At 39.3% G+C, this 23,272-nt stretch overlaps 1 protein-coding gene across 7 annotated transcripts in view; it reads right to left on the minus strand.

Annotated features, from left to right (window-relative positions):
- Positions 1-23,272, minus strand: part of MBTPS2 (membrane bound transcription factor peptidase, site 2) — a 67,001-nt gene that overhangs the window by 35,428 nt on the left and 8,301 nt on the right. For 5 of the 7 annotated variants that reach the window (XR_003002473.1, XM_024739432.1, XM_024739431.1 and 2 more), the window contains exons 4-8: positions 16,478-16,581; positions 14,641-14,768; positions 6,765-6,883; positions 6,278-6,334; positions 5,652-5,832 (exon numbers count right to left, since the gene is read on the minus strand). Coding sequence is in view for 6 of the 7 variants with exons in the window: in XM_024739432.1 (XP_024595200.1) it covers positions 5,652-5,832; positions 6,278-6,334; positions 6,765-6,883; positions 14,641-14,768; positions 16,478-16,581 (589 nt within the window). In the remaining variant the exon portion in view is untranslated. Of the gene's footprint in view, positions 1-5,651; positions 5,833-6,277; positions 6,335-6,764; positions 6,884-10,036; positions 12,232-14,640; positions 14,769-16,477; positions 16,582-23,272 lie in introns of those variants that run through there. The other 2 variants (XM_024739435.1, XM_024739430.1) reach the window with 2 other exon arrangements.

Here is a 23,272-nt window from a genome sequence, read left to right on the forward strand (position 1 = left end):
TTGTTCTAAGTAGTGTTAGCAGCCAGGCCACTCAACTTGGGGCCGAGAGTCAAGAGATCATCTATTTTATTCCATGAGAAAGAAGTCTGGACCCTCATGCGAAACCTTTTCTTTTTTTTTTTTGGCCGTGCTGTGCAGCATGCGGGAACTTAGTTCCCCGACCAGGGATTGAACCCGTGCCCCTTGCAGTGGACTCTTAACCACTGGACCACCAGGGAAGCCCCGAAACCTCTTAAATATTAAATATTGGCAGCCAATTAAGAATATTAAAAATATTGTGCAAGCCAAACCATACACATCTGTCAAGGCTGGCTGGATTTGGCCTCTAGGTTACCACCAATTTGTGACCTCTAGGTTATGGCTTCTTCCTATGGTGATTAATCCAATTAAAACATAAACTGATGGCTATGGCTACCATGACAAGATGAAGTGCCTCCTGACATACAGAATTTCCCATTATTTTGTTATCATGTGAGAAGATACTTCTCTGTTTATCAATTTAAAAAAAGTTGTACATTTAAAAATGTATTTTATTTTAGAATCTTTTCTACTGGATCACATTAAAGGACAAGTCACTTAATTTCTGTGACTCAATTCTTAACCTATAAGACGGGTATGCCAGAGGTAATTTTCACATTAGTATACTGCTATCAACATGAGAGACCAATCCAATTCTACTTTGGAAGGCACATTCAAGACTGCAATGGGAGGGCTTCCCTGGTGGCGCAGTGGTTGGGAGTCCGCCTGCCGATGCAGAGGACACGGGTTCGTGCCCCGGTCTGGGAGGATCCCACATGCCGTGGAGAGGCTAGGCCCGTGAGCCATGGCCGCTGAGCCTGCACGTCCGGAGCCTGTGCTCCGCAACGGGAGAGGCCACAACAGTGAGAGGCCCACGTACCACAAAAAAAAAAAAAAAAAAAAAAAAAAAGACTGCAATGGGAGGTCCCAGAGGCATTCATGGGATCAGTTTAACTCTAGGAAATTAGAATTCTCCCTTAAATCTCCCCAGACTGGGAAAGAATTAGGGAAATTAAGACCAGAACAGTTTCATAATTCCATTACAAGGAGAACCTACATATTCTGAATGTACCCTAAGATGGGCCCTAAGATACTTGTAGAAATAGTCTAGTCTTCAAAGGATGGTCTAGACCAGAGGTAATTTTGGAATAAGGCTGGAAGGAAGAGACTTTTTCAATCTATAGTTCACAGTACTCACTACTTTCTACATCACTAAAATGAATTGAACAATTTTCTTACCCTAGCTTAATAAATACATAAATGTAACTAGAGTTCCAATACAGGCATGCAAACCTATTTATTCTATTTATTTATTTATTTACTTATGGCTGCATTGGGTCTTCATTGCTGTGCGCAGGCTTTTGTGGCGAGTGGGGGCTACTCTTCGTTGCGGTGCGCAGGCTTCTCATTGCGGTGGCTTCTCGTTGTGGAGCACAGGCTCTAGGCACGCGGGCTTCAGTAGTTATGGCTCACGGGCTCTAGAGCGCAGGCTCAGTAGTTGGGGCGCACGGGCTTAGCTGCTCCGCGGCATGTGGGATCTTCCCGGACCAGGGATTGAACCCATGTTCCCTGCACTGGCAGGCAGATTCTTAACCACTGCGCCACCAGGGAAGTCCCTTTATTCTTAGTTCTATGGTAGAATTTATACCAGCACCACCTAGTACCAAGTAGTTAAAAAATTATAAACTCTCTCTCTCTCTTCAATTGGTGAGAGCAAAGAAACCTTGGATGATACCTTGATATTCACAATGGGAGAACAGACACTTTTTTCTAAACATTAGAGAAGATTTGAACATAAAAACAATCTGGGTACTCAAACTATGTGGAAAAGATTTCCTGAGTTTTCCTTTTACTATCTTAAACTAAGTCAGGAACGGCCTTTTCTCACTTCAGTTAAAGATGCATAAGACAGGACAATACTCCCTGTGCCAGGCAGTTACAGGTATATACCCTCATCTCCTTTGAACAGGAATATAGGCTATTCAAAGGGGATGCCTGTGTCTGGACTCATAGCTTCATTTTAGGGAGCGGTTGCCTTTAGTATTCAATCTCACTCTTTTTAAAATGCCATTCAAATGCTGGACTTAGTAGTCTTTCTTATTCAAGACAATGCTTCCAAGAAAGAAAAAAAGAAATTTAGCTTTCGGCATATATGAAGAGTGTCCCCTGAACTAAAGAAAGAGGATGCAAGCTACTTGTTAGAAAATAATCCCCAAAAAGAAACAAACTAGTTCTTGTCTGTAACTTTTAGTTTCATTCAAATCACTAAGTGGCATATGGACACAGAGCAATCTTAAATTAAGCAGAAGCTTGAATATGAAGAGGGGAACTTTGTTCTGTTCTGATGCAGAATGAAACCAGAGATTTATTCCAGGTACAAAGGGCTCTAAGCCTCACCCAGTGTCCTTTTTGGGGCTTCCTGGAAAGGCCATTCAATCTGCAAGGAGTGTGTGGGACAAGCTCTTTAGGCTTGCCCCATGTACCAAGGGCAGAGGTGTAATTAAACCAGCCTTGGTTCTGTTGGTGCTGCTCATAGTTTAGCAGGTTAATGTTTAAAAATCAAAAACGAAAGGACTGACAGAAGAAAAAAGTAGTTCCCAACAATTTCATAAAATGAATAGTCATTTCACGTTGATTAACCACATTTTTCTAATTTGCCAGAAATATACCTGTTAATATTTTAAGGAGAACATCTAGTCTGCTTAATTAATACCGTAATTAATTAATATCTTAGGGAATATCTTTAAAAATTTAAAATTACACCTGGGAGAGTCAGGGCATGAAATGAGGCCAGAAATGATTGGCTGGGACAGCTTATGAGCACTTTCAGGGTCAGATCTTTCTAAGGTGGCTTTATTGTTTTCAAGTGGTATAAATTTTCAGAATTTTAATTATGTATATTGAATTCTACTCTAAATTGAATATGAATCACTTTTGGATTATGAGCTACTTTGCATTACCATATTTGGCTATATCTTTGCCATCTACTCATAATGTAGGATAACAAAGGTCCCTAGATACATGTAAAATAATATCAATCCGTAGTTTTCTTTTTTTGCGGTACGCGGGCCTCTCACTGTTGTGGCCTCTCCCATTGCGGAGCACAGGCTCCGGACACGCAGGCTCAGCGGCCATGGCTCACGGGCATGTGGGATCTTCCCGGACCGGGGCACGAACCCGTGTCCCGTGCATCGGCAGGCGGACTCTCAACCACTGCGCCACCAGGAAAGCCCTGTAGTTTTCTTAAATGTCCATAGCCACTTTGGTCAAGTCTGCCATTAAAATTAATCTAGTATATATTTTATTTTTTATTATTATTATTTTTTTTTGCGGTATGCGGGCCTCTCACTGCTGTGGCCCCTCCCGTCGTGGAGCACAGGCCCTGGACGCGCAGGCCCAGTGGCCACAGCTCATGGGCCCAGCCGCTCCACAGCATGTGGGATCCTCCCGGACCAGGGCACGAACCCGTGTCCCCTGCATCGGCAGGCGGACTCTCAACCACTGCGCCACCAGGGAAGCCCTAGTATATATTTTAAGTTACATTTACAGTCATTAAGATTTCTACAGTCTGGCTGAGTATATGTACTCCATTTAAAAATGATTAAATGGAGGTACGGGTTTATCAGATACAGTCATCATGTAAAATCAGCAAGTATCCTAATACAGTCGCTCCTAAGGAAATGAGACATATATTGAAGAATTATTATTTTGGGATTGATTTTTTTATTAGTGTGGGAAGAGTAATATCTGCTTTGGGTTTTTAAACAAATACCTCCAAAATATAGCATATGATCCATAATAGTGAAATACTCAAAAAGTTAATAAGGGAAGAGTTTCAGAGTATTTCAAGAAAAATTTCACTTCCATTCTGTCTGCCGGAAAAAAGACAAAAGCTTAAACATCTGAAATGCAGATATTCTAAATAAAACAATCCTACTGGAGAGAGCTTTATTTGATTACGATGTCATTTTGGCTTTTGTAATTCAAAACAGATTGTACCAAGTTTAGAGAAACTTGAGGAAAATGATAAAGGACTTAAGAAGTATGAAATTATGGATTATTTCTCTTACAGAAGAACACACTGTGGATTACACACCCAACTGAAAAGATGCGATACATGGAAAAATATGAGATGCAATATGAAGTACTGAGTGCTACCTACGAGGTATTTTTGCCCCTGCCAAAAATGGATCCTGAATCTAATCAAGCCTCTGGACCTAACTACCATCTATAGGAAATTTGGGGGATACCGAACATGTTAATGATAAATTTGACAAAACAAATGACTCAGTTTCTTCAATAAATGATATTAAAAATAAAAAGTCAGGGGGAATTGTTACAACTTAAAAGAGACTTAAAAGGCATACCATCCAACTTAAACCAACTATAAAAACAAAACCAGAGAAGAGTGCAGGTATTAGGAATTATTGTTAATTTTGTTAGGTGTGATAATAGTACTGTGGTCATGTCTAAAAGGTCATCATCTATTAAAGATATGCTGAAGTTTATGGATAAAATGACAGGATACCTGGGATGTGCTTTAAAATACTTCCCTCAAAAGTGGACAGGCTGGATAAAAAAAAATGGCAAAATGTTGATAATTGCTGAAGCTAGGAGAAGGATACATGAGGTTTCATTTATACTACTCTCTCTCTTTTTTTTTTTTTGGGCCGTGCTGTATGACTTGTGGGATCTTCCTTCCTCGACCAGGGACTGAACCCATGCCCTCAGCAGTGAAAGCGCGGAGTCCTAACCACTGGACCACCAGGGAATTCCCTGTATTACTCTCTTGACATTTATGTATGTTTGAAAAATGTTTACAATAAAAAAAATTCTTAAAAATGGGTTATACATGGAAGACTACATTTGAAAAAAAATTTTAAATCAGTTCTTACTACTTTGTCACTGTTGTACACAGTACTTTAATACAGTTATTCTTGATAATTAATCATATTTCTTAACCCCAGTAGATGTAGACAAGTATCCAGGCATTTCTTGACTTAAAGATGTAGTCTGTGAGCATAATTTGTGCTTTCCAGCACTTTCAATAATTTGGGTCCCCATAATTTTGTATAAAGAGTTGGCAGACTGATTTTTCAGAGCTGGAAGAGCTAAAAATAAATTTGGAAGCTTCTGAGAATAAACTTGCTTCACCCTGTCGCCTACGACACAGAACAACAGATGTGACTTCAGTGGGTATTTTCGGACACCAAGATGACTTCCTCTGGATGACTGCCACACAAAAAAACCCTACCCCAAATAGCTTTGGACATGCCACCATCCATACAGCACAAGGGTATTTAATTGCTGGAATTTAGTTAATTGGTTATGTTTGAGCTTGAATGCTGACTTAACACAAGTGTTTTTTAAATGCTGAAAGAATTAGATACTAGAGTTCTGAAAATCAAATATGAAATTAGTTAGAAGTTCAACAACAATATATAATAAACAAAACATACATATTAGTATCTAACTTACCAAGAAGAATGTTTACTAGTTTAGGCTTATTATTACTTTACTGATTTGTTTTAAATAAGTTAGGACAAAATAAGTCTACAGACATGATCTAAGAATTAGCAAATGGCAAGTACTGCTGCTTGAAGCATTATATTATACTGAGGAAATATACACACCTCTAACTGGGAAGCTTAACTGCTGTAAAGTTGATGCACTTATACAGTAACCAATTTGGGGCTCATAGGCGATGGTATCGAGACATTCATTCCAATCTTGTACATTTGTAACAGGACAATCCTGTAGATGGGTGACAAGGTCTCCCACAAAAAGGCCTCTGGGTCCAATGGCAGGTGAGTCCTTGGGAAGAGGGCAGAAATAAATCAGATAATGTGTGAAGACAAGCTATGATTAATCTGAGCAAATAATAAAGACACTGACTTAATTAAGTAGACTATTTTGAATAATGTAGAAAATAATCCAGCTTTGAATCCAAGATATATAGTCCTAGAAAATTAACAAAATAACACCCAATAACTATAGTTACTTTTCATATTTCACTAAGATTTTGAATTTTTCACAAATGAAAACCAAACAAACCCCACTTGCCAACAGTTAAGATTAAAATGATAAACTTTTTCCCAAACTGCTAATTAAAATTTTTTGTGAAAGTAGTCATCAGAATGCTTTCAATGTCCTATATCATCAATGGATAAAATTATAAGACTTATCTAAACACAGTCCCAAATATGCAGACAATACCGTCAGCACAATGAACACATGAGTACATGAGGCAGTTGCTCACAAGGTAATTTTCCTTGTCCCAAAGTGTGAAGAGAAGACTTGATACCATCATAGTAGTCTAAGGGAGTGAAATACAGAGTTGAAGACATTAATTTAAACTCCCACGAAATGTTCTGCTGGCTAGCCTAGGTTCCATCTTTCTTACTTCTTAGGAGTAAAGACATCTGACTCAAAAGCAGAGTTATAAAAACAAACAGTAAAGGTAAATGATGCATTTAATCAAACTACAGTTAGAAAGTCTTGATACTATCCTTGTAACTCAGAACAGAAACAATTTCAGTATTTTAAAAGAGCCAATGTAGTTCACAAAACTATTTCTTTGATTTGAAAGGATTACAGTAATTTCTTCAGGAGAAACTGAGCATTCTGTACATGAGAACAGTTTGAATAAAAGTTCCTTAAAAAAAAAAAAAAGTTCCTGACATAAAATGCTAAGTGTTACATCACAAAATCTGGCGAAAGAATACCCCAAGTAATCTATTATTTACCTCAGCAACTTCAGTGATAAGCACCCCGACTCCAGTGTAGTAAAACGGCAAGAGAATTACAGGAAGGAGAACAAGAGCTAAAATACCCAGGAGTGCAAGGACGAAATTATGCCAGATACCTGAAAAGAGGGAAAAAAAGGAATAAGCTCAACCAGGGGCAGGAATGATATCATTCCAGGTAGTTATACTTCATAATACTTAGGCATTCTGATAAATTAGTAAAGTAACCAGAAGAAGCTGTGAGGCAGACAGATCTACTTATTAGTACAGAAGACAGATGTCCAGTTAGAGGTTTCTTCCATTTCAGATATTAAAATCTAAAATGAGCATGTTAATACAATACTAGGAAGACCACATGCTAATATGATTTAACACTATTAGAATCTATATTCGATTACATATATACCTCTATTATATATGTAAAGGTGTGTGTGTATATAATGAATAGAATATCTCCTACTTACTACTCTTTTCTCAGAAAATGTATACATATTAATTTAAACATAGTTGTGAAAAAAAAACATACTTGTGATCTTTGAAAGGAACTTCAGAGCTATCAAATAAAAGTTATGATGAAGTAAAAAACATTCTTGCTGAACTGGGGTATGTATCTTACATCAAGACTATAATTATCTCTGCCATCTCTGCCATCTCTGCAGAGATGGTTAGGTGAACCCAGGGGTGTGCTGGAGCCTGCTCCTACCAGCTTGCCACAGCTGACCGGGCCTCTTTAACCAACTCCTCCTTCAGGAACTTCAAGTTGGCGCTTTGAAATTGGCCACGGTGGGAGTATTTACACCACAGAAACCAGCAAATGCTACATATCAGAGCTCTCCACCCTCTCCTCCAGGGCTAGATGTTAAACATTCACTAGCATACCTCTAGATTACCCCCCCTCCCATACCGATCCTTGCCCTCTAGTACAGTTTTTCTCATAAGGCAGGGTGGAAGCACTACCCACTCTCTGAGCAGTGTGATTCTTAGTTGTGCAGGTCTTGTCCCTTACAATACAGGACATATAGCATTCCCGACTCCATCCTCTGAATGTCATTAGTGTTCTCCAGTCACTGAGACAAGCAAACAACTGCCCCCACCCCACACATTCCAAATATCCCCAGGAAGGTGATAGCACCAGTGGTTGAGGACCAGTGTTCTATAATGATAGAAACATAACTTAAAAGACATCTCCCAGACTCTCAGGAGGCTGAGTATGGCCATATGACTATGTTTCGGCAAAAGGATGCAAGTGGAAGTGATGGGGATTGTCTTACTGGCTGGAATGTAGCTATGATGGTGCTAAACCTGAGTCCATGATGCAGAAGCTGCATGTTGGGAATAGTAGAGCTAAGACAGAGAGTCTGAGTCCCCCAAATCATAGAATTATCATATCAGCATTGAACTACTTACATTTGCAATGTTTTATGAGAGTTTAAGTCACTGCTATTTTTAGCTTTTACAGCAGCCAGATATCTAGCTAATATGGACCATATTCACAATGTAAAATGTTCCTCTAGTCCAGGACATATTGTGTAAACAATATTTTCTGTTTTGCAGACAGCAAGATCTTTTTTTTTTACAGCGGCCATGGCTCACGGGCCCAGCCGCTCTGCGGCATGTGGGATCCTCCCAGACCGGGGCACAAACCCGTGTCCCCTGCATCGGCAGGCGGACTCTCAACCACCACGCCACCAGGGAAGCCCCAGAAAGATCTTTTAAAAACACTAATGGTATCAAGCTATTTATCACAAACTATATTTTGCTTTTTCATTTATATATTTTCGACTTCTTCCTCACCTGCACATTCATATCTAACCCACTTCTTATATCCACTACAGAGTAATCCATTTAAAAAAAAAAACATTGACTTATTTATAAGGTTCCCTCCTAATGATCACTTAGGCTGTTTGAACTTTTTCATACAATGCTGCAACAAACAGCTTTGCTCATATTGTTATGCATCTAATTAAGAATGCATCTGAGGGTATGGAAAATTGCACAGAAATGGAATTATTGGGTCAAAAAATACATGCATTAAAATTGACCTCCAACAAGTTTGCATTATATTCTCGTAAGTGGCATATGTTTCCCCACCCTCTAAACAATACTGGATGGGATGCTATCATAACTTTAGACTGCCATCTGCTAGGTGAAAGGTAAAATCTCATCCTGATTTCTATTTCTTTAATGATGAGTGAGCTTGTACATTTTTCATGCTTATTAAATGGTTATTTGTATTTTTGTCTGAGAATTGCTTACTTCTATCCACTGTCAGTTTACATTTTTTGACTGGGTTGTCTTTTTTTTCTTAAACTAATTTATATATATTATTATTTGTAATACATACACTGAGGAATTTGTTCTTCTGTACGAGGTATTATAATCATTTCCTCCAGTTTGTTTGGCTTGGTTTATAGTTTTGCCTATGCAGACATTTTAAATTTTGGTGAGGTCAAATGTCTCCTTTTGTATTAAGCCTTTCCCAGTTCAAGACTACAGAAGACACTCACCTTTGTTTTCTTGTATTGTTTTCATAGGTTTTTTTTTTTTTTTTATTTTGCACTCGAGGCATGTGGGTTCTTAGTTCCCCCACCAGGGATTGAGCCCATGCCCCCTGCAGTGGAAGCACAGTCTTAACCACTAGATGGTCAGGGAAGTCCCTAGCATCATTTAAAAAACAAAATTAAAACAAACAGAAAAAATCTCTAATTCTTTGACCCACTGGAATTTACTCTAGTGAAACTAATTAGGAATACAGCTATACCACCCCACCACCCTGTTGCTAGTCCCAAGACAATTTCACAAAATAATCCAGCCCCATTGATTAGATTTGCCACCATTACCATGTGCTAAATTCAACTTTCCCCTTAACCCCTCAGGAGGGCCTAAAAGCTTGCACCAGACCTCTCCCTTATCAGGATGACACCACCATACAACCCCGGCTTTTCTCATCCAAGCAACAGTCAGAGGGGCACACAGCAGCACTGCTTCTTTGACTCTCTGGGCTGGACTCTCCTATCTCTTGTCAGGGATGCAGCTGGTACCAGACCACCCTGTTGGATTCCAGATTTGACCATGATGGCTAAATTGCAATGCAGGTACCTTTATTTCCTTTATTTAAACAATCTCTTGTTCATTAATGATTTGCTTTTTGAGTATACCAAACAAATTTTTGTTACAATTTTTACTTTCTCTAGAGCAGGGTTTCTCAACAGTGGCACTACTGGCATTCTGGGCCAGATAATTTTTTGTTGTGGGGGACTATCTTGTGCACTGTAAAATGTTTAGCAGCATCCCTGGCCTCTACCCACCAGATGCCAGTCGTACCCTCCCTGTTTTCTCTATTTTCTAGGCACAATATTTATATAGGCAAGTTTTTTTCTTTCTTTAGAACAGGTATTTTATTTTTTGCTTTTTCTATTACAAGGGATGTATATACCAAGTATTAAAAAGTCAATACACACACAACATATTCCACAACTGAGCACCACTCCTTAACTAAACAGGCAAAGAAATGACACTAAAAGACAGCACCTGGTAGTATTTGGGGGAAAATAAAAAGACTAAAACAGGTTTAAATCGACTACTACATCCCATCCAATATTCAATACTACACAATCTAGTGCATCTAAAAGGTAGTTATGCAAAATGTGTTAATGTCAAAGAATACAACCAAAATTAAGATGGCAAACTAAACCTATATAACTTTTAAACAGGAAAATACTTTATATATGCATGTAACTGTCCTTCTTTTAAAGAAAATCTGCAAGCAACGTTATCTACTTCCAGAAAAACCATATATAGAACTACTAAACATATTCTTAAAAGTATAAAAGTGAACACTTAGAAAATCCGTAATTTTAAAATCATAAATAGATGAACTTTATATTTAAAAGAATGTGAAAAGAAGTCCCATTTTTAGCACAGTTGTATAAACAGTCTTTTGATGTGAGCTTCATGAATTGTCCTCCTTTTGTGACCAAATATTACAAAAACATAACGTTTTTCAAACTGTATTACAGAACAAGACAGAACATCTTAACAATGTTATCTTATATAAAGAATTACTTTTTTTAACCTTTTAAATTTTACTTTTACTAACCTATCAAAACCTGACTCTTAGACGTGTTAGAGTCATTAAAAAAATTCTTTTCTAGAAACAGTACACAAAAAAGAGGCATATTTATTTCCCATCACATTATTGGAAGATGCTTTCCGAGCCTGAGAAGTTTCTTCTCTCCTTTTTACTGTCTATCTTTATTCTTAGTATGTGTTAAGATATGAGTTTTCAGGTTAGCTGACTGAGTAAATGTCCTATTACAGTAATCGAAGGGGCACATGAAGGGCCTCTCTCCGGTATGGATTCGCATATGGGTACGCAAATTGTAATCCAGGGAAAAGCTTTTTCCGCAGCCTTCGAAGGTGCACTGAAAGGGCTTCTCTCCCGTATGCACCAGTTGATGACGTTTCAGTTTTGAGCTCTCAACAAAAGCTCTGCCACATTCTGCACATACGTGGACTCTGGGACCATGGGTGTGCAGATGCTTTCTCAAAGCAGACTTATCCCTGAACATCTTCACGCAGCCTCTGCTAGGGCAAGCTATTGATCTCGGGGGCTCTTCTTTGGTTTTCTGGGGCTTCTTTCTAGTAAATTCTGCCACTTGTTTGGGATCTGAGAGGTCAAGGCCAGGAATTCCTCCAGGAGGCAGCTTCTTCCCCGTCAGGTACTCTGAATAACCAAGAGTTCGTTTCTCAGCAGCCTGTCTAGTCTCGTGGTCTCTCTCATCGCACGCGGAGCACATGGTGACGGCGAACACGCCTTCCAGGGATTTGACGCGCACCTGCTCCTGCTCCCACTTCTCGCTGCCCACCTCGGAGCTGCTTGCCGCCCTGGCCTTGCCGCCGGCGTAACTACTCTTATCGCTGGGCTTTGTGCCTTGGCCACTGTCCTTCCTGCTGTGGCTGTAGGCCGAGGAGGACGTGGAGGGTGGTGACAAGGGAGCCAGGGTCTCCTGGAAGCAGTTGTTTTCGTCGGCCAGGATGGCCGTCTTGTTCTCCAGGTTGGTGACCTGCAGGTCTTCAGACCGGTAGTAGCCCACCACCTCCTCCTGCATCTGCATCATGATCATTTCCTTGTTGTAGTCCCCTTGGTTTGGGGTGCTGATAATGAGAGGTTGCAGCACGAGCAGAGACGTACGGTGGTGGCCATCGTGGACACAGCTGCCGCTGATGTCTTCGCACTCCTTGGCTGCCTCAACCGCCATTGTCTCCACAGGGACGGTCTCCACAGGGATGGTCTCCACAGGGACGGTCTCCACAGGGACGGTCTCCACAGGGACGGTCTCCACAGGGACGGTCTCCACAGGGATCTGGTGCAGCTCCACAGCATCTGCGTACATCTCCGAGTTTTCTGTCACGATGTAGAAAATGTTGTTTGAGGCCATGGCTGAGGGCTCTTCTGAGGCTTTGGCTACTGGGCAGCGAACGAACGACAAGACGGCCGCGGAAAAGAAAGGCTGTGAGAGAAAAGCCCGAGCTCCAGAGGAAAGAGAGGGCGCTTCCGGTGCGGGACGCGGAAAACGCAGACGACGTGGAAGCTTCTGGACCCGCTGCACACGTTCGCTTTGGGGAACGCCCCCCACCGTACATGCGCTTTACGTCACCCCAAAAAAACTTTGGGGCACCCACGCAGGTGTGCTTTGGGGCACCCCGCACATGCGCTTCTAAGCTGGGGCACCCCAGCAGAGTGCAGCACCATGCTCATGCCCACGCTCACACACTCGTGCGTGCGCCAGCTCTCCTGCCACTGCGTGCCTCTTCGCTCAGCTCGCCAAGCTATTGTTTCTTTTGAATACAGCAACCAGGCTCTACAGAATTTTTCTGTATTTCATTTCCATTGACTTTTTTGTCCCTCCCCCTCCCCCCGCCAGGTATATAATAGTATGGGCGGGGAAGGCCTACTCCTTTCTAATACTTATGCTTCTTTTTTTTCTTATTCGATTGCACTGACCCACATTTACAGGCCATTTTTAACAGTATCAGTGGAATGCTTGTCCTGCCCGTTAATAGGAATGCTTCTAAGTGTTATACCATTAGGAAGTAACCAGCTATTTCTGTTTAGTACTTCTACTAAAGATTTTTGGTTTTTAGCCATTAATAGATGTTGAACTTTGTTAAATACTGACTTCAATATCTGCTGAGATGAGGATATTTTTCTCTTAAGAGTAATTAATGTTTACCACATTCAAATAAGATTTCCTAATTTTAAGCCATCCTTGCACTGTTTAGATACACCAACCGTCTGTAGAATTTTTTTTGTGCTTTACAAGTATCAGTGGTATACTGACTTTTAAAAAATTCTTAGTTTCCTTCTCTATGCGACCTGGAAAGTTTATACTAAATTGGAATTGAAAAGAGAAATCTTTTCCTTCAAGATTCCTTCAAGATTTGAAAGAATTCTACCTATGAAACTTTCAGGACCACTCTTAAACTTTCTTAATTTCTCCCATGGTAATTAGCCTATTTATATTTTTTTTCTGTCTCTGCTGGGGTTAATTTCGGCTGTTTAAAAAAAAGATAATTATCCAGGTTTGTGAAAATTTTTTGCAGAGATGAACAAAGAACACTTTAATAATTGTTTAAAATTTCTCTATCAGTTGTCATTCCCCAATCTGACTGCTAATTCTGTCTATAAATGCTTTCTCCGATTTAATCTTTTTTTGTTCTTCAAAGAACTCTTTTATTTAACAGTTCTGTTTTTTCTAATTTATTATTTTTTGCCTATATGCCTGCTAATTACATCATTTCTTACCTATTTTATAGTTCTTTTCTCACTTCTTCAGTTTAACTGATTTACTTTAATTTCTTACTTCATAATAATTGCCTAAGGCAGTGACTTTTCCTTTTAGCAAAACTTTACACATTATTTCATTATCACTTTTAAACATACTGCAATTATGGTTTTGAATTAAATTGGCCAATTTTTATAAGTTTCATGGGTACTTGAAAAGAAATTGTCATGGTATAGGATTTGACATAACTGTTGATTTTGACCTTGCTAATTAGAACTTTGATGATGAAGACTTTTTCATACTTAACCTGCTGTGTGTTGAGAGATGAGATAAGCCTCCCTGATTACATTTCTGTTTTTTCCTTGTACTTTTCCCATTTTTGTTTTGATGATGTGTTACTTTATTTAGTAAGAAAGACTCACGATTACATTTCCATTGTGGATTACACTCCTTATGATTATCAAGTGACTTCCTAAGTCTAATTTAATGCTTTAGTCATATTTTCATGATATGTTCTCATTTTTTCAATCTTTTAAAAATAATTCATGTTAAAAAAATGAAAAAACTGGAATGTAAATTATTTTGCTCTACCACTTCTGACTGAGAGTCTTTTTTAAAAAAATTTACTTATTTATGTATTTATTTTTGGCTGCGTTGGGTCTTTGTTGCTGTGCACGGGTGTTCTCTAGTTGTGGCAAGCGGGGGCTACTCTTCGTTGCGGTGTGTGGGCTTCTCAATGCGGTGGCTTCTCTTGTTGTGGCGCATGGGCTCTAGGTGTGTGGGCTTCAGTAGTTGTGGCACACAGGCTCAGTAGTTGTGGCTTGCGGGCTCTAGAGCGCAGGCTCAGTAGTTGTGGCGCACGAGCTGAGTTGCTCCGTGGCATGTGGGATCTTCCCGGACCAGGGCTTGAACCCGTGTCCCCTGCATTGGCAGGAGGATTCTTAAGCACTGCGCCACCAGGGAAGCCCTGACTGAGAGTCTTATAAACTGAATTTATCAACCAAAAGGTGAGGTGTTTTCAGTTGTGATGTACTTTCCATAAAACCACTAATAACACACAGATGAATAAAGAAATTTAAGTCTTTTACCTGCGCAAAATATCCTTAGCTGCTGGACTGGTGATATAAGTTGCAAATGAGTGGTGAACAGATCAACAAATGCTCCAGGATAAATAATGAAGAGAAAAATCCCAAAGCCATTAAATCGAACTTGTTCCCTAAGAAATCACATAAGAAAAAGGAATTTACTACTAGTATTGCATTTTTCAGATTAATAATGCATGTAATCTTAAAACTTCCCACTGTAATTCAAATTCTTGCTTAAAATACAAGTCTCTCTGGAGAGTCAAAAAATTATATATGATATATATCATCATAATTTTATAATAGCATACAGATTTAGTTACCAGTGAAATTGCATTTTGTAAAACAGGGCATTCTGAAATAGACTTAACAACTTCAAAAATTTTTAGAAACCAATATGCTGAGCAAATAACTTAAAATTAGTCACTTGTATAAAGAAATAGTTAATATTTCTATGAGAAACTAAATGAAAAACATTTTTATGGTTTATTCTGAATTATTTTCAGGGAAGGAGATAGTAGAAAATAGAATTCAAGTATATTATCTAAATATTTATATTTCTCTTAGCCATTATAAAGGTGGAGGTTTATGTAAGTGTATTGCTGTTGAATTAATGTTAAAAATAAGTACTGCATTTAAAAATACATAATGCTCAGACTGTCCTCAAGAGAACTATTTTTTATCAATTCATTCTCTAAAACTGGAATTACATTTAAAAGCCTCGTAAGACCATACAGCTACTCTAAAAAAAGCGTCATCTAAATATATTGTGCTGTCACCTAGCATTAACTATATAAGATGACTGTAAAATTCACTTTTTCTTGGCAGTGGGATTTTATAAAATATTACCAAACTATTTCACAAACATATTATGAATGATTAAACTGTAATAACAATACTTTTCTATGTAAAACCCTAAAAGCTGCAAAGTTAAGGTGGAAGTAAAGATGAAAGAGAGAAAAGAAAAAAGTAGCCGACCACTTAAACCACTACATGGCACACCTGTGTAACAGTATATGCTCTGTCAAGATGAGGGTTTATTGCCAGTCAATAGACTCTTGTTCATAAGCAACTGGAAAGTAATAAGAAGTGATTAAATCTTCTCCTCTAAAACCTTTTATCTGGTCCACACACCCAAAGGATGAAACACATTGCCATCAGTATGTGTGTTCATTATGTGGGAGTGAAGGGGAGTTGAGACTCTATCTCTCCCCCCATCAGGATTTTACACATTTAGGAGTCTTTAAAATGCTCAGGTGTAATTACAATGATACATTTGGACAGTCAAGACGAGAACATGGCATGATACTTGAAGCAAGTCCCAGGTCTCATCCTCCCTTATCTTCTTCCACTTGGATTTCTAGATAGGCTATGATATTTGTTAACAAACCCAGAGCTTTCAGTGTTCTTGCTGTAGCCAGCAGAGGCCATGAGTAGAAGCAGGAAAGTATTTCAGATGATGAGCCAAAGAAAGTACTAAGAAGGCAGGTGGATGGGCTTTGATTTGAGTGCAGTGGTTATCATTCTGATCCAGTGATGAATAGAAAGATTAGGTTTCAGGATTGGATGAAAATAGTGAAGAACCATGAGGATATAACCATGCTGGCAAAGGACAAAGGATAGAAAGACCCAGATTATAGATGTGCACATAGTTAATTGAGCATATTCATCAATATATTAATCTCTACAAAAGAGAAGTTACCTTAAAATAATAATGGTGGATATGCACTGGGCAGTATCCAAAGAAAGAAAAAGTATCAAATGTAGCAGATTTTAGTAATAAATACTCCTAAATGAAAAGCTTCTTTGCATGGAATAGAGAGAGAGAGGTAAATATCATTACCTAATAGCTGCTATCCCATGTCCAATTTCATGTACAACACCACTAATGAGGACTGCAGCGAAGAAATAGGTCAGTTGGTTGACGGGTAAATTTATGCCAGGAACCTGTTCACAGACACAATGATAAAAACACACTTGGGCACCAAGAGAACACGATGTTCACTCTGTACTAAAACTTAAACTTCCAAACTCAGTGTTAGGTAAGCTAAAACTAATATGAACACTGATGGTCCACTTCTCCATTTCTATCATAATAAATTTTATAAAAACACCAGTCAGTTTTTTTGAACTAGGCAGTTTTTGAGCTAAGCACACCACCAATCTAAAGAGAATAGGAAACACCAGGTTAAAAAGTTGAAACGTTAGCTTCCTGAAGTCTTTACCACGGGAAAGAATTAGGGAGCCTGGCATAGTGCCAGGGAAGGCAGAGTGGCAGTGAAGGAGTCAGTAGCTGATCCACCCTCGAGGGCTGGCAGCCCGATTTGGGAATTCTTGTTACAGTTCCCATTCCTTCCGCTAAAGTGTTATTGCAAGGCTCCAAGTACTTATGTGAGTAATACAGGATGTCCCCACCCCCCTTCAATGAGTTTCATTTTAGTATTATCAAGTTATATGAGAGTTGATCATTAAAGGCAGTGTAATAAAGTGCCTTATTGGTGTGGGAGCACCAGGCCCTTCATTTCTTCTATCAGTTTGTCTAGAACATTGGTTAGAAAAATCATATCAAAGTGATACATAAATATTATACTAAAATTGAAATTTAATGCAGAAAGTAAGGCATTTGGAACATACAGACATGTTAAGGACCCACGTGCTCCACTGTTATGCACTTAAGGTTGCTATTTTAAAGGCTGCACAGTAAAATTTTTTTAGATACCCAAGAATCTTCTTGCAAGATAAATAATCGTTCCTAAGTTCTATTTCTCACAATCCAGGCAGTGGGACTCTAAAGGTATCCTTCTGGAGGAAAGTTTGTCTTTCTTTCATTAGTTAGTATTTTAAATTAATTACAAAATATGTTTAAAGCAGGAAAACTTGAAAACTCAAAGAATAATAGAAACCGTTCCTGTTCCCCAAACACAAAACAAAAAACCATTCTCAGTGTTTCAATGCATGTCTTTCCAATCTTTTCATGTACACATATTTAAAAAAATTATACTCTTTTCTTATAAATATGGTTTTGAAATCTACCCTTTTCACTTAATAGTATCACAAACATTTTCCCATGAGTATTTCTGGTTCAACATGATTTTTAATAGCTGCATTGTATTTCATGGAGTAGATTGTTGGGCATTTAATTGTTTTAAAGGTTTCTGCTCTTATAAAATACTGTGATAAATATATTTGGACACATATACACAAATATTTGGAGGGAATAAATTGTTAGACAAGCACGGTTGGTTCAGGCTCTGGGGACATATCATTTGGGTTTGGTGTTCTGGCTCCATCATAACTAGCTAAGGGACCTTGAAGAACCTTGGATTATTCCTCCAGTACTTCAATTTCCCCATCATTAAAATGGAAATCACCATATTTACATAAAAGGGTAATTCTGAGGATTACAGGAGATAATCCTTGTCCACTGTTTAACATTACGTCTAACAGAGAGGGTAATTATACACAAAATTTAAAGGACTTTGATACATATCAAACTGCTCTCCAAAGGCAGACACTTCAATAACCTTGGGTAAGCTCATTTTATTCAAATCTGCAATTTGAGAGGAATAAAAAGCATCCCATTGTTTGATTTCTATTTCTTTGATGACTATTAAGCTGAATATTCCCCCTACTTTTTGACCACTGATAGATCTTTTGTGAGTAGCCTACTCCCGACTTGTCAATTTTTTTCTCCTTAGAGTGTTCATGTTTTTCTTATTGTCCGTAAGATCACTTCAAGTATCAATTATTGATTCTCTGTGATACACATCACAGATGCATTCCCAAGTTTTGCCTTTTAATTTTATTTTGCTTTTGGTTTTTTGATATGTAAAAAATGTTATGTAGTCAAATCTATCAATATTCATGGTTTCTGCCATTAGTTTTATGCATATGTCTTTCTCATTCTGTGTTCCTATAAATAGAAACCTGTTTTTATTTCTTTCAAGGTCTTTTATGATTTCACATTTTAATTTTAATTCAATTGCAATTTATTTTTGTGTATAACAAAGGAATTTCATTTTTAAGCCTTTTTTAGTAACTGAAGAGGAGATTCAAACCATGCTGCTTGGATTGCTTTCTAAATTCACTGATTCCAAGAGTCCTTTCTCTAGTTATGAAACTAGCTTTCATAGTCATCATTTTTAATGTATTCATAACATTTCACTGAATGACAATCTCATAATTTAACCATTCCTCAATTACATATTGTGGTTGTTTCTAATTCTTCATAGTAATAAATGTTAGGATAAACAGCTTGATGAATACTAATTTTTCTGTAATTTGGAAGTGTTTCCTTAACCTAGAGTCCCAGATGTGGAAGTAAATGGTCAGAGGATATTTTTATGATGCTCATTATCTGAAGTTCTCTCTACTCAGACCCTACTAAGCAACTCTTTTCAAGAACATCAGTGTACCTTTTTCTACATATCTGCTCCATTCCCATGTTGTCAGGCATCTGTCTGTTCAGACCTGTAGTTTCCTTTTCTCTGATTCCTCTCTAAATTTATGTACTTAAGATTAATACTCATACATTCCCTCTATATCACAAAGTATTCAGGTTATCTTACCTTTATTTCAAAAAAATCAGTAGCCTTGATCCAATAGGATATTGATTTCTTCTCTTTATTATTTCAGTGATGTAATAATGAAATAAGGTAAGGATTTGAACATGTGACTACACCAACAGATGGTAGGTCTTATTTGCTGGCAACAATACTCGACTGCCCATCTGTCTCGGCCGTGATCACACAGGGTATTAGATGTACCAAAATACTGATCTCTCAATAACATAGAGTGCCAGGTTTTGGGGAATTAATACTGAATGAGGCTGTAGGGAATTATAGAGTAAACAGAAAGTATGTGCTCTAAGCTACAAGAGCTCATATCAAAGTCAGGAGATACAACAAACTTAAACAAAAACATGCCAGGTAGATATACAGAGGGCAGCTGACTTCTTAATGGTTCCAAAGCATGGCTCTCCTAACTGAATCAATATTTTGTAAGCTCTATGAGTAAGTTGAAAAGCAAACAGAAGAAATAATTTCTTCTGTAAATTAACACTTTACCATTCAGGCAATGATTCTTTGGACAGGATGCCAAAAGCACAAACAACAAAAGCAAAAATCAACACATGGGATTACATCAAACTCAAAAGCTTCTGCATAGCAGAAGAAACAACCAATGGCAGCCTACAGAATGGGAGAAAAGTTTTGCGAACCATATACTGGATAAGCGGTTAATATCCAAAACATATAAAGAACTAACAAAACAAACAACCCCCTGCCCAACAATCTGATTAAAAAATGGACAGAACTACTATTTAGTAGTTCCAAAGAAGACAGCATAATGGTCAAAAGGCACATGAAGGGCTTCCCTGGTGGCGCAGTGGTTGAGAGTCCGCCTGCCGATGCAGGGGACGCGGGTTCGTGCCCCAGTCCGGGAAGATCCCACATGCCGCGGAGTGGCTGGCCCGTGACCCATGGCTGCCGAGCCTGCGCGTCCGGAGCCTGTGCTCCGCAACGGGAGAGGCCACAGCAGTGAGAGGCCCGCATAGTGCCAAAAAAAAAAAAAAAAAAAAGGCACATGAAAAGATGCTCCACATCGCTAATCATCAGGGACATGCCAAGCAAAACCACAATGAGATACCACCTCACACCTGTCAGAATGGCTATCATCAAGAAGAAAAGAGACAACACAGGTGCTGGCAAGGATGTGGTAACCCTTACACACTGCTGGTGGAAATATAAATTAGTCCAACCACTATGGAAAACAATATGGAGGTTCCTCAAAGAGTTAAAAATACATCTAAGGTATGATCCATCAATTCCACTTCTGGGTATATACCCAAAGGAAATGAAAATATTTCAATGAGATATATGCATATCTCCGTTTATCACAGCATTATTCGCAATAGCCAAGATTATGGGAACAACCCAAATGATCACCAACAGATGAATGGATAAAAACAATGTGGTACATGTACATAAACAATGCAATATTACTCAGCTATGAGAAAGGAAGATATCCTCCCATTTGCAACAACATGGATAGACCTTGAGCACATGATGCTAAGAGAGATAAATCAGAGAAATACAAGTACAGTATGATATCACTTATATATGGAATCTAAAAAAGTCACATCTATTAAAAAACAGAGAGTAAAATGGTGGTTACCAGGGGATGGGGTGGATATGAGTGACGGTATTTAAGGGTACAAACTTGTAACAAGTAGTAAATAAGCCACAGAGATCTAATGCACAGTATAAAGAATACAATCAATAAAACTGTACTATGATGTGATAAATATTGCTCCAATGGCAATCATATTACAATAAATAAATGTATGAAAGTACGTAAGGTGTACAGCGCTGTACACCTTAAATTTGCAAACAGTAACATGTCAAATTTATCAAATAAAAAAATTTAAAAAACTTTGTTAGCTTTGTTTCTGCCCGTGGACGCCACCGAGTAAGCATCATTAAAGTCTCCCCAGCCCCACTGCTGTCACGTCTAAATCAGAGTCTCCCAAAGAGCCCGAACAGCTGTGGAAGCTCTTCGTTGGAGGTCTGAGCTTTGAAACAACCAGTGAGAGTCTGAGGAGCCACCTGAGCAGTGGGGAACGCGCACAGACTGTGTGGTAACGAGGGATCCAAACACCAGGCGCTCCAGAGGCTTTGGGTTTGTCACGTATGCCACTGTCGAGGAGGTGGATGCAACCATGAAGGCAAGGACACACGAGGTGGATGGAAGAGTTGGGGAACCAAAAAGGGCCGTCTCAAGAGAAGATTCTCAAAGACCTGGTGCCCACTTAACTGTGAAAAAGATTTTTGTTGGTGGCATTAAAGAAGACACTGAAGAACATCACCTAAGAGATTATTTTGAATAGTATTGGGGAAAAAAGTGACTGGCTGAGGCAATGGCAAAGAGAGGCTTTGCTTTTGTACCATTTGATGGCCATGACTCCGCAGACAAGACTGTCATTCAGAAATACCACACTGTGGGCTTCCCTTGTGGCGCAGTGGCTGAGATTCTGCCTGCCGAGGCAGGGGACACGGGTTCATGCCCCGGTCCGGGAAGATCCCATATGACGCGGAGCGGCTAGGCCCGTGAGCCATGGCCGCTGAGCCTGTGCGTCCAGAGCCTGTGCTCCGCAACGGGAGAGGCCACAATAGTGAGAGGCCCGCGTACCACAAAAAAAAAAAAAAGAAATACCACACTGTTAAGTAAGGAAAGCCCTATCTAAGCAAGAGATGGCTAGTGCTTCATCCAGCCAAAGAGAGCAAAGTGTTTCTGGAAACTTTGGTGGTGGTCGTGGAGGGGGTTTTGGTGGGAATGACAGCTTTGGTCGTGGAGGAAACTTCAGTGGCCGAGGTGGCTCTGGTGGGTGGCAGCTGTGGTGGGGGATATGGTGGCAGTGGGGATGGCTATAATGGGTTTGGTAATGACGGAAGCAATTTTGGAGGTGGCGGAAGCTACAATGATTTTGGCAGTTACAACAATCAATGTTCAAATTTTGGACCCATGAAAGGAGGAAACTTTGGAGGCAGAAGTTCTGGCTCCTATGGGGGATGAGGCCAATACTTTGCCAAACCACGAAACCAACGTGGCTATGGCAGGAGGTTTTAATTACTGCCAGGAAACAAAGCTTAGCAGGAGAGGAGAGCCAGAGAAGTGACAGGGAAGCTACAGGTTACAACAGATTTGGGAACTCAACCAAGCACAGAGGTGGTAGGGCCTAGTTGCTACAAAGACATGTTTTAGACCAGCGGTCCCCAACCTTTTTGGCACCAGGGACTGGTTTCATGGAAGACAATTTTTCCATGGATTGGGGGGGGGATGGTCCAGGCGGTAATGCGAGCAATGGGGAGTGGCAGATGAAGCTTCGCTCACTCGCCTGCCACTCACCTCCTGCTGTGCGGCCCGGTTCCTAACAGGCCACAGACCAGTAGTGGTCCGCGGCCCAGGAGTTGGGTACCCCTGTTTTAGACAATACTCCTGTGTATGGGCAAAAATACCCCAAGCACTATATTTGTGACTAATTGTATAATAGATTATTTTAGCTTCTATTCTGTGGAAAGTGTAAAGCATTCCAACAAAGCGTTTTAATATAGATTTTTTTTTGTACCCACGCTGTTGATTGCTAAATGTAATAGTCTGAATAAATGTGACACTGAATAAATGTGTCTTAAAAAAAAAAACAAAAACACAAACTTGTTAAACTGAAATAAAACCAAAAACCCCAAAAAAACCCTTTTGCCATTCTAATCCTAGCAGGCAGACAGGCCAGTGATCCTATTTCCTCCAAGCCTGCTTCTTTCTCTACTATCCTCTTTCTTGGCAAACAATAAACAGCCATGCAGCCTGAGAGTCATCCTCGACTTTCTTCTCCCTCCAGCCTCATATTCAATTAATGATTGAGGTCTGAGAACTCCACTGCAAAAGATCCCTTGAATCCAGCCCCTTCATTCTCCTTACCACTAATTTAGTTAAGATCTTTATAACTTCTAACATGAATTATTCCAAATGCTCTCTTAAACGGTCTCCCCATCTTCGGTGAAACCCTACTCCAGTCCATTTTGCATAGACTTGTTATCTACAGATAAAATCAAAACTTCTTAGAATGGCCCTTCATAACTCA

The sequence above is a fragment of the Neophocaena asiaeorientalis genome, unplaced genomic scaffold (genome assembly GCF_003031525.2).
Source record: "Neophocaena asiaeorientalis asiaeorientalis breed wild unplaced genomic scaffold, Neophocaena_asiaeorientalis_V1.1 scaffold194, whole genome shotgun sequence".
Classification (NCBI taxonomy): Eukaryota; Metazoa; Chordata; class Mammalia; order Artiodactyla; family Phocoenidae; genus Neophocaena; species Neophocaena asiaeorientalis.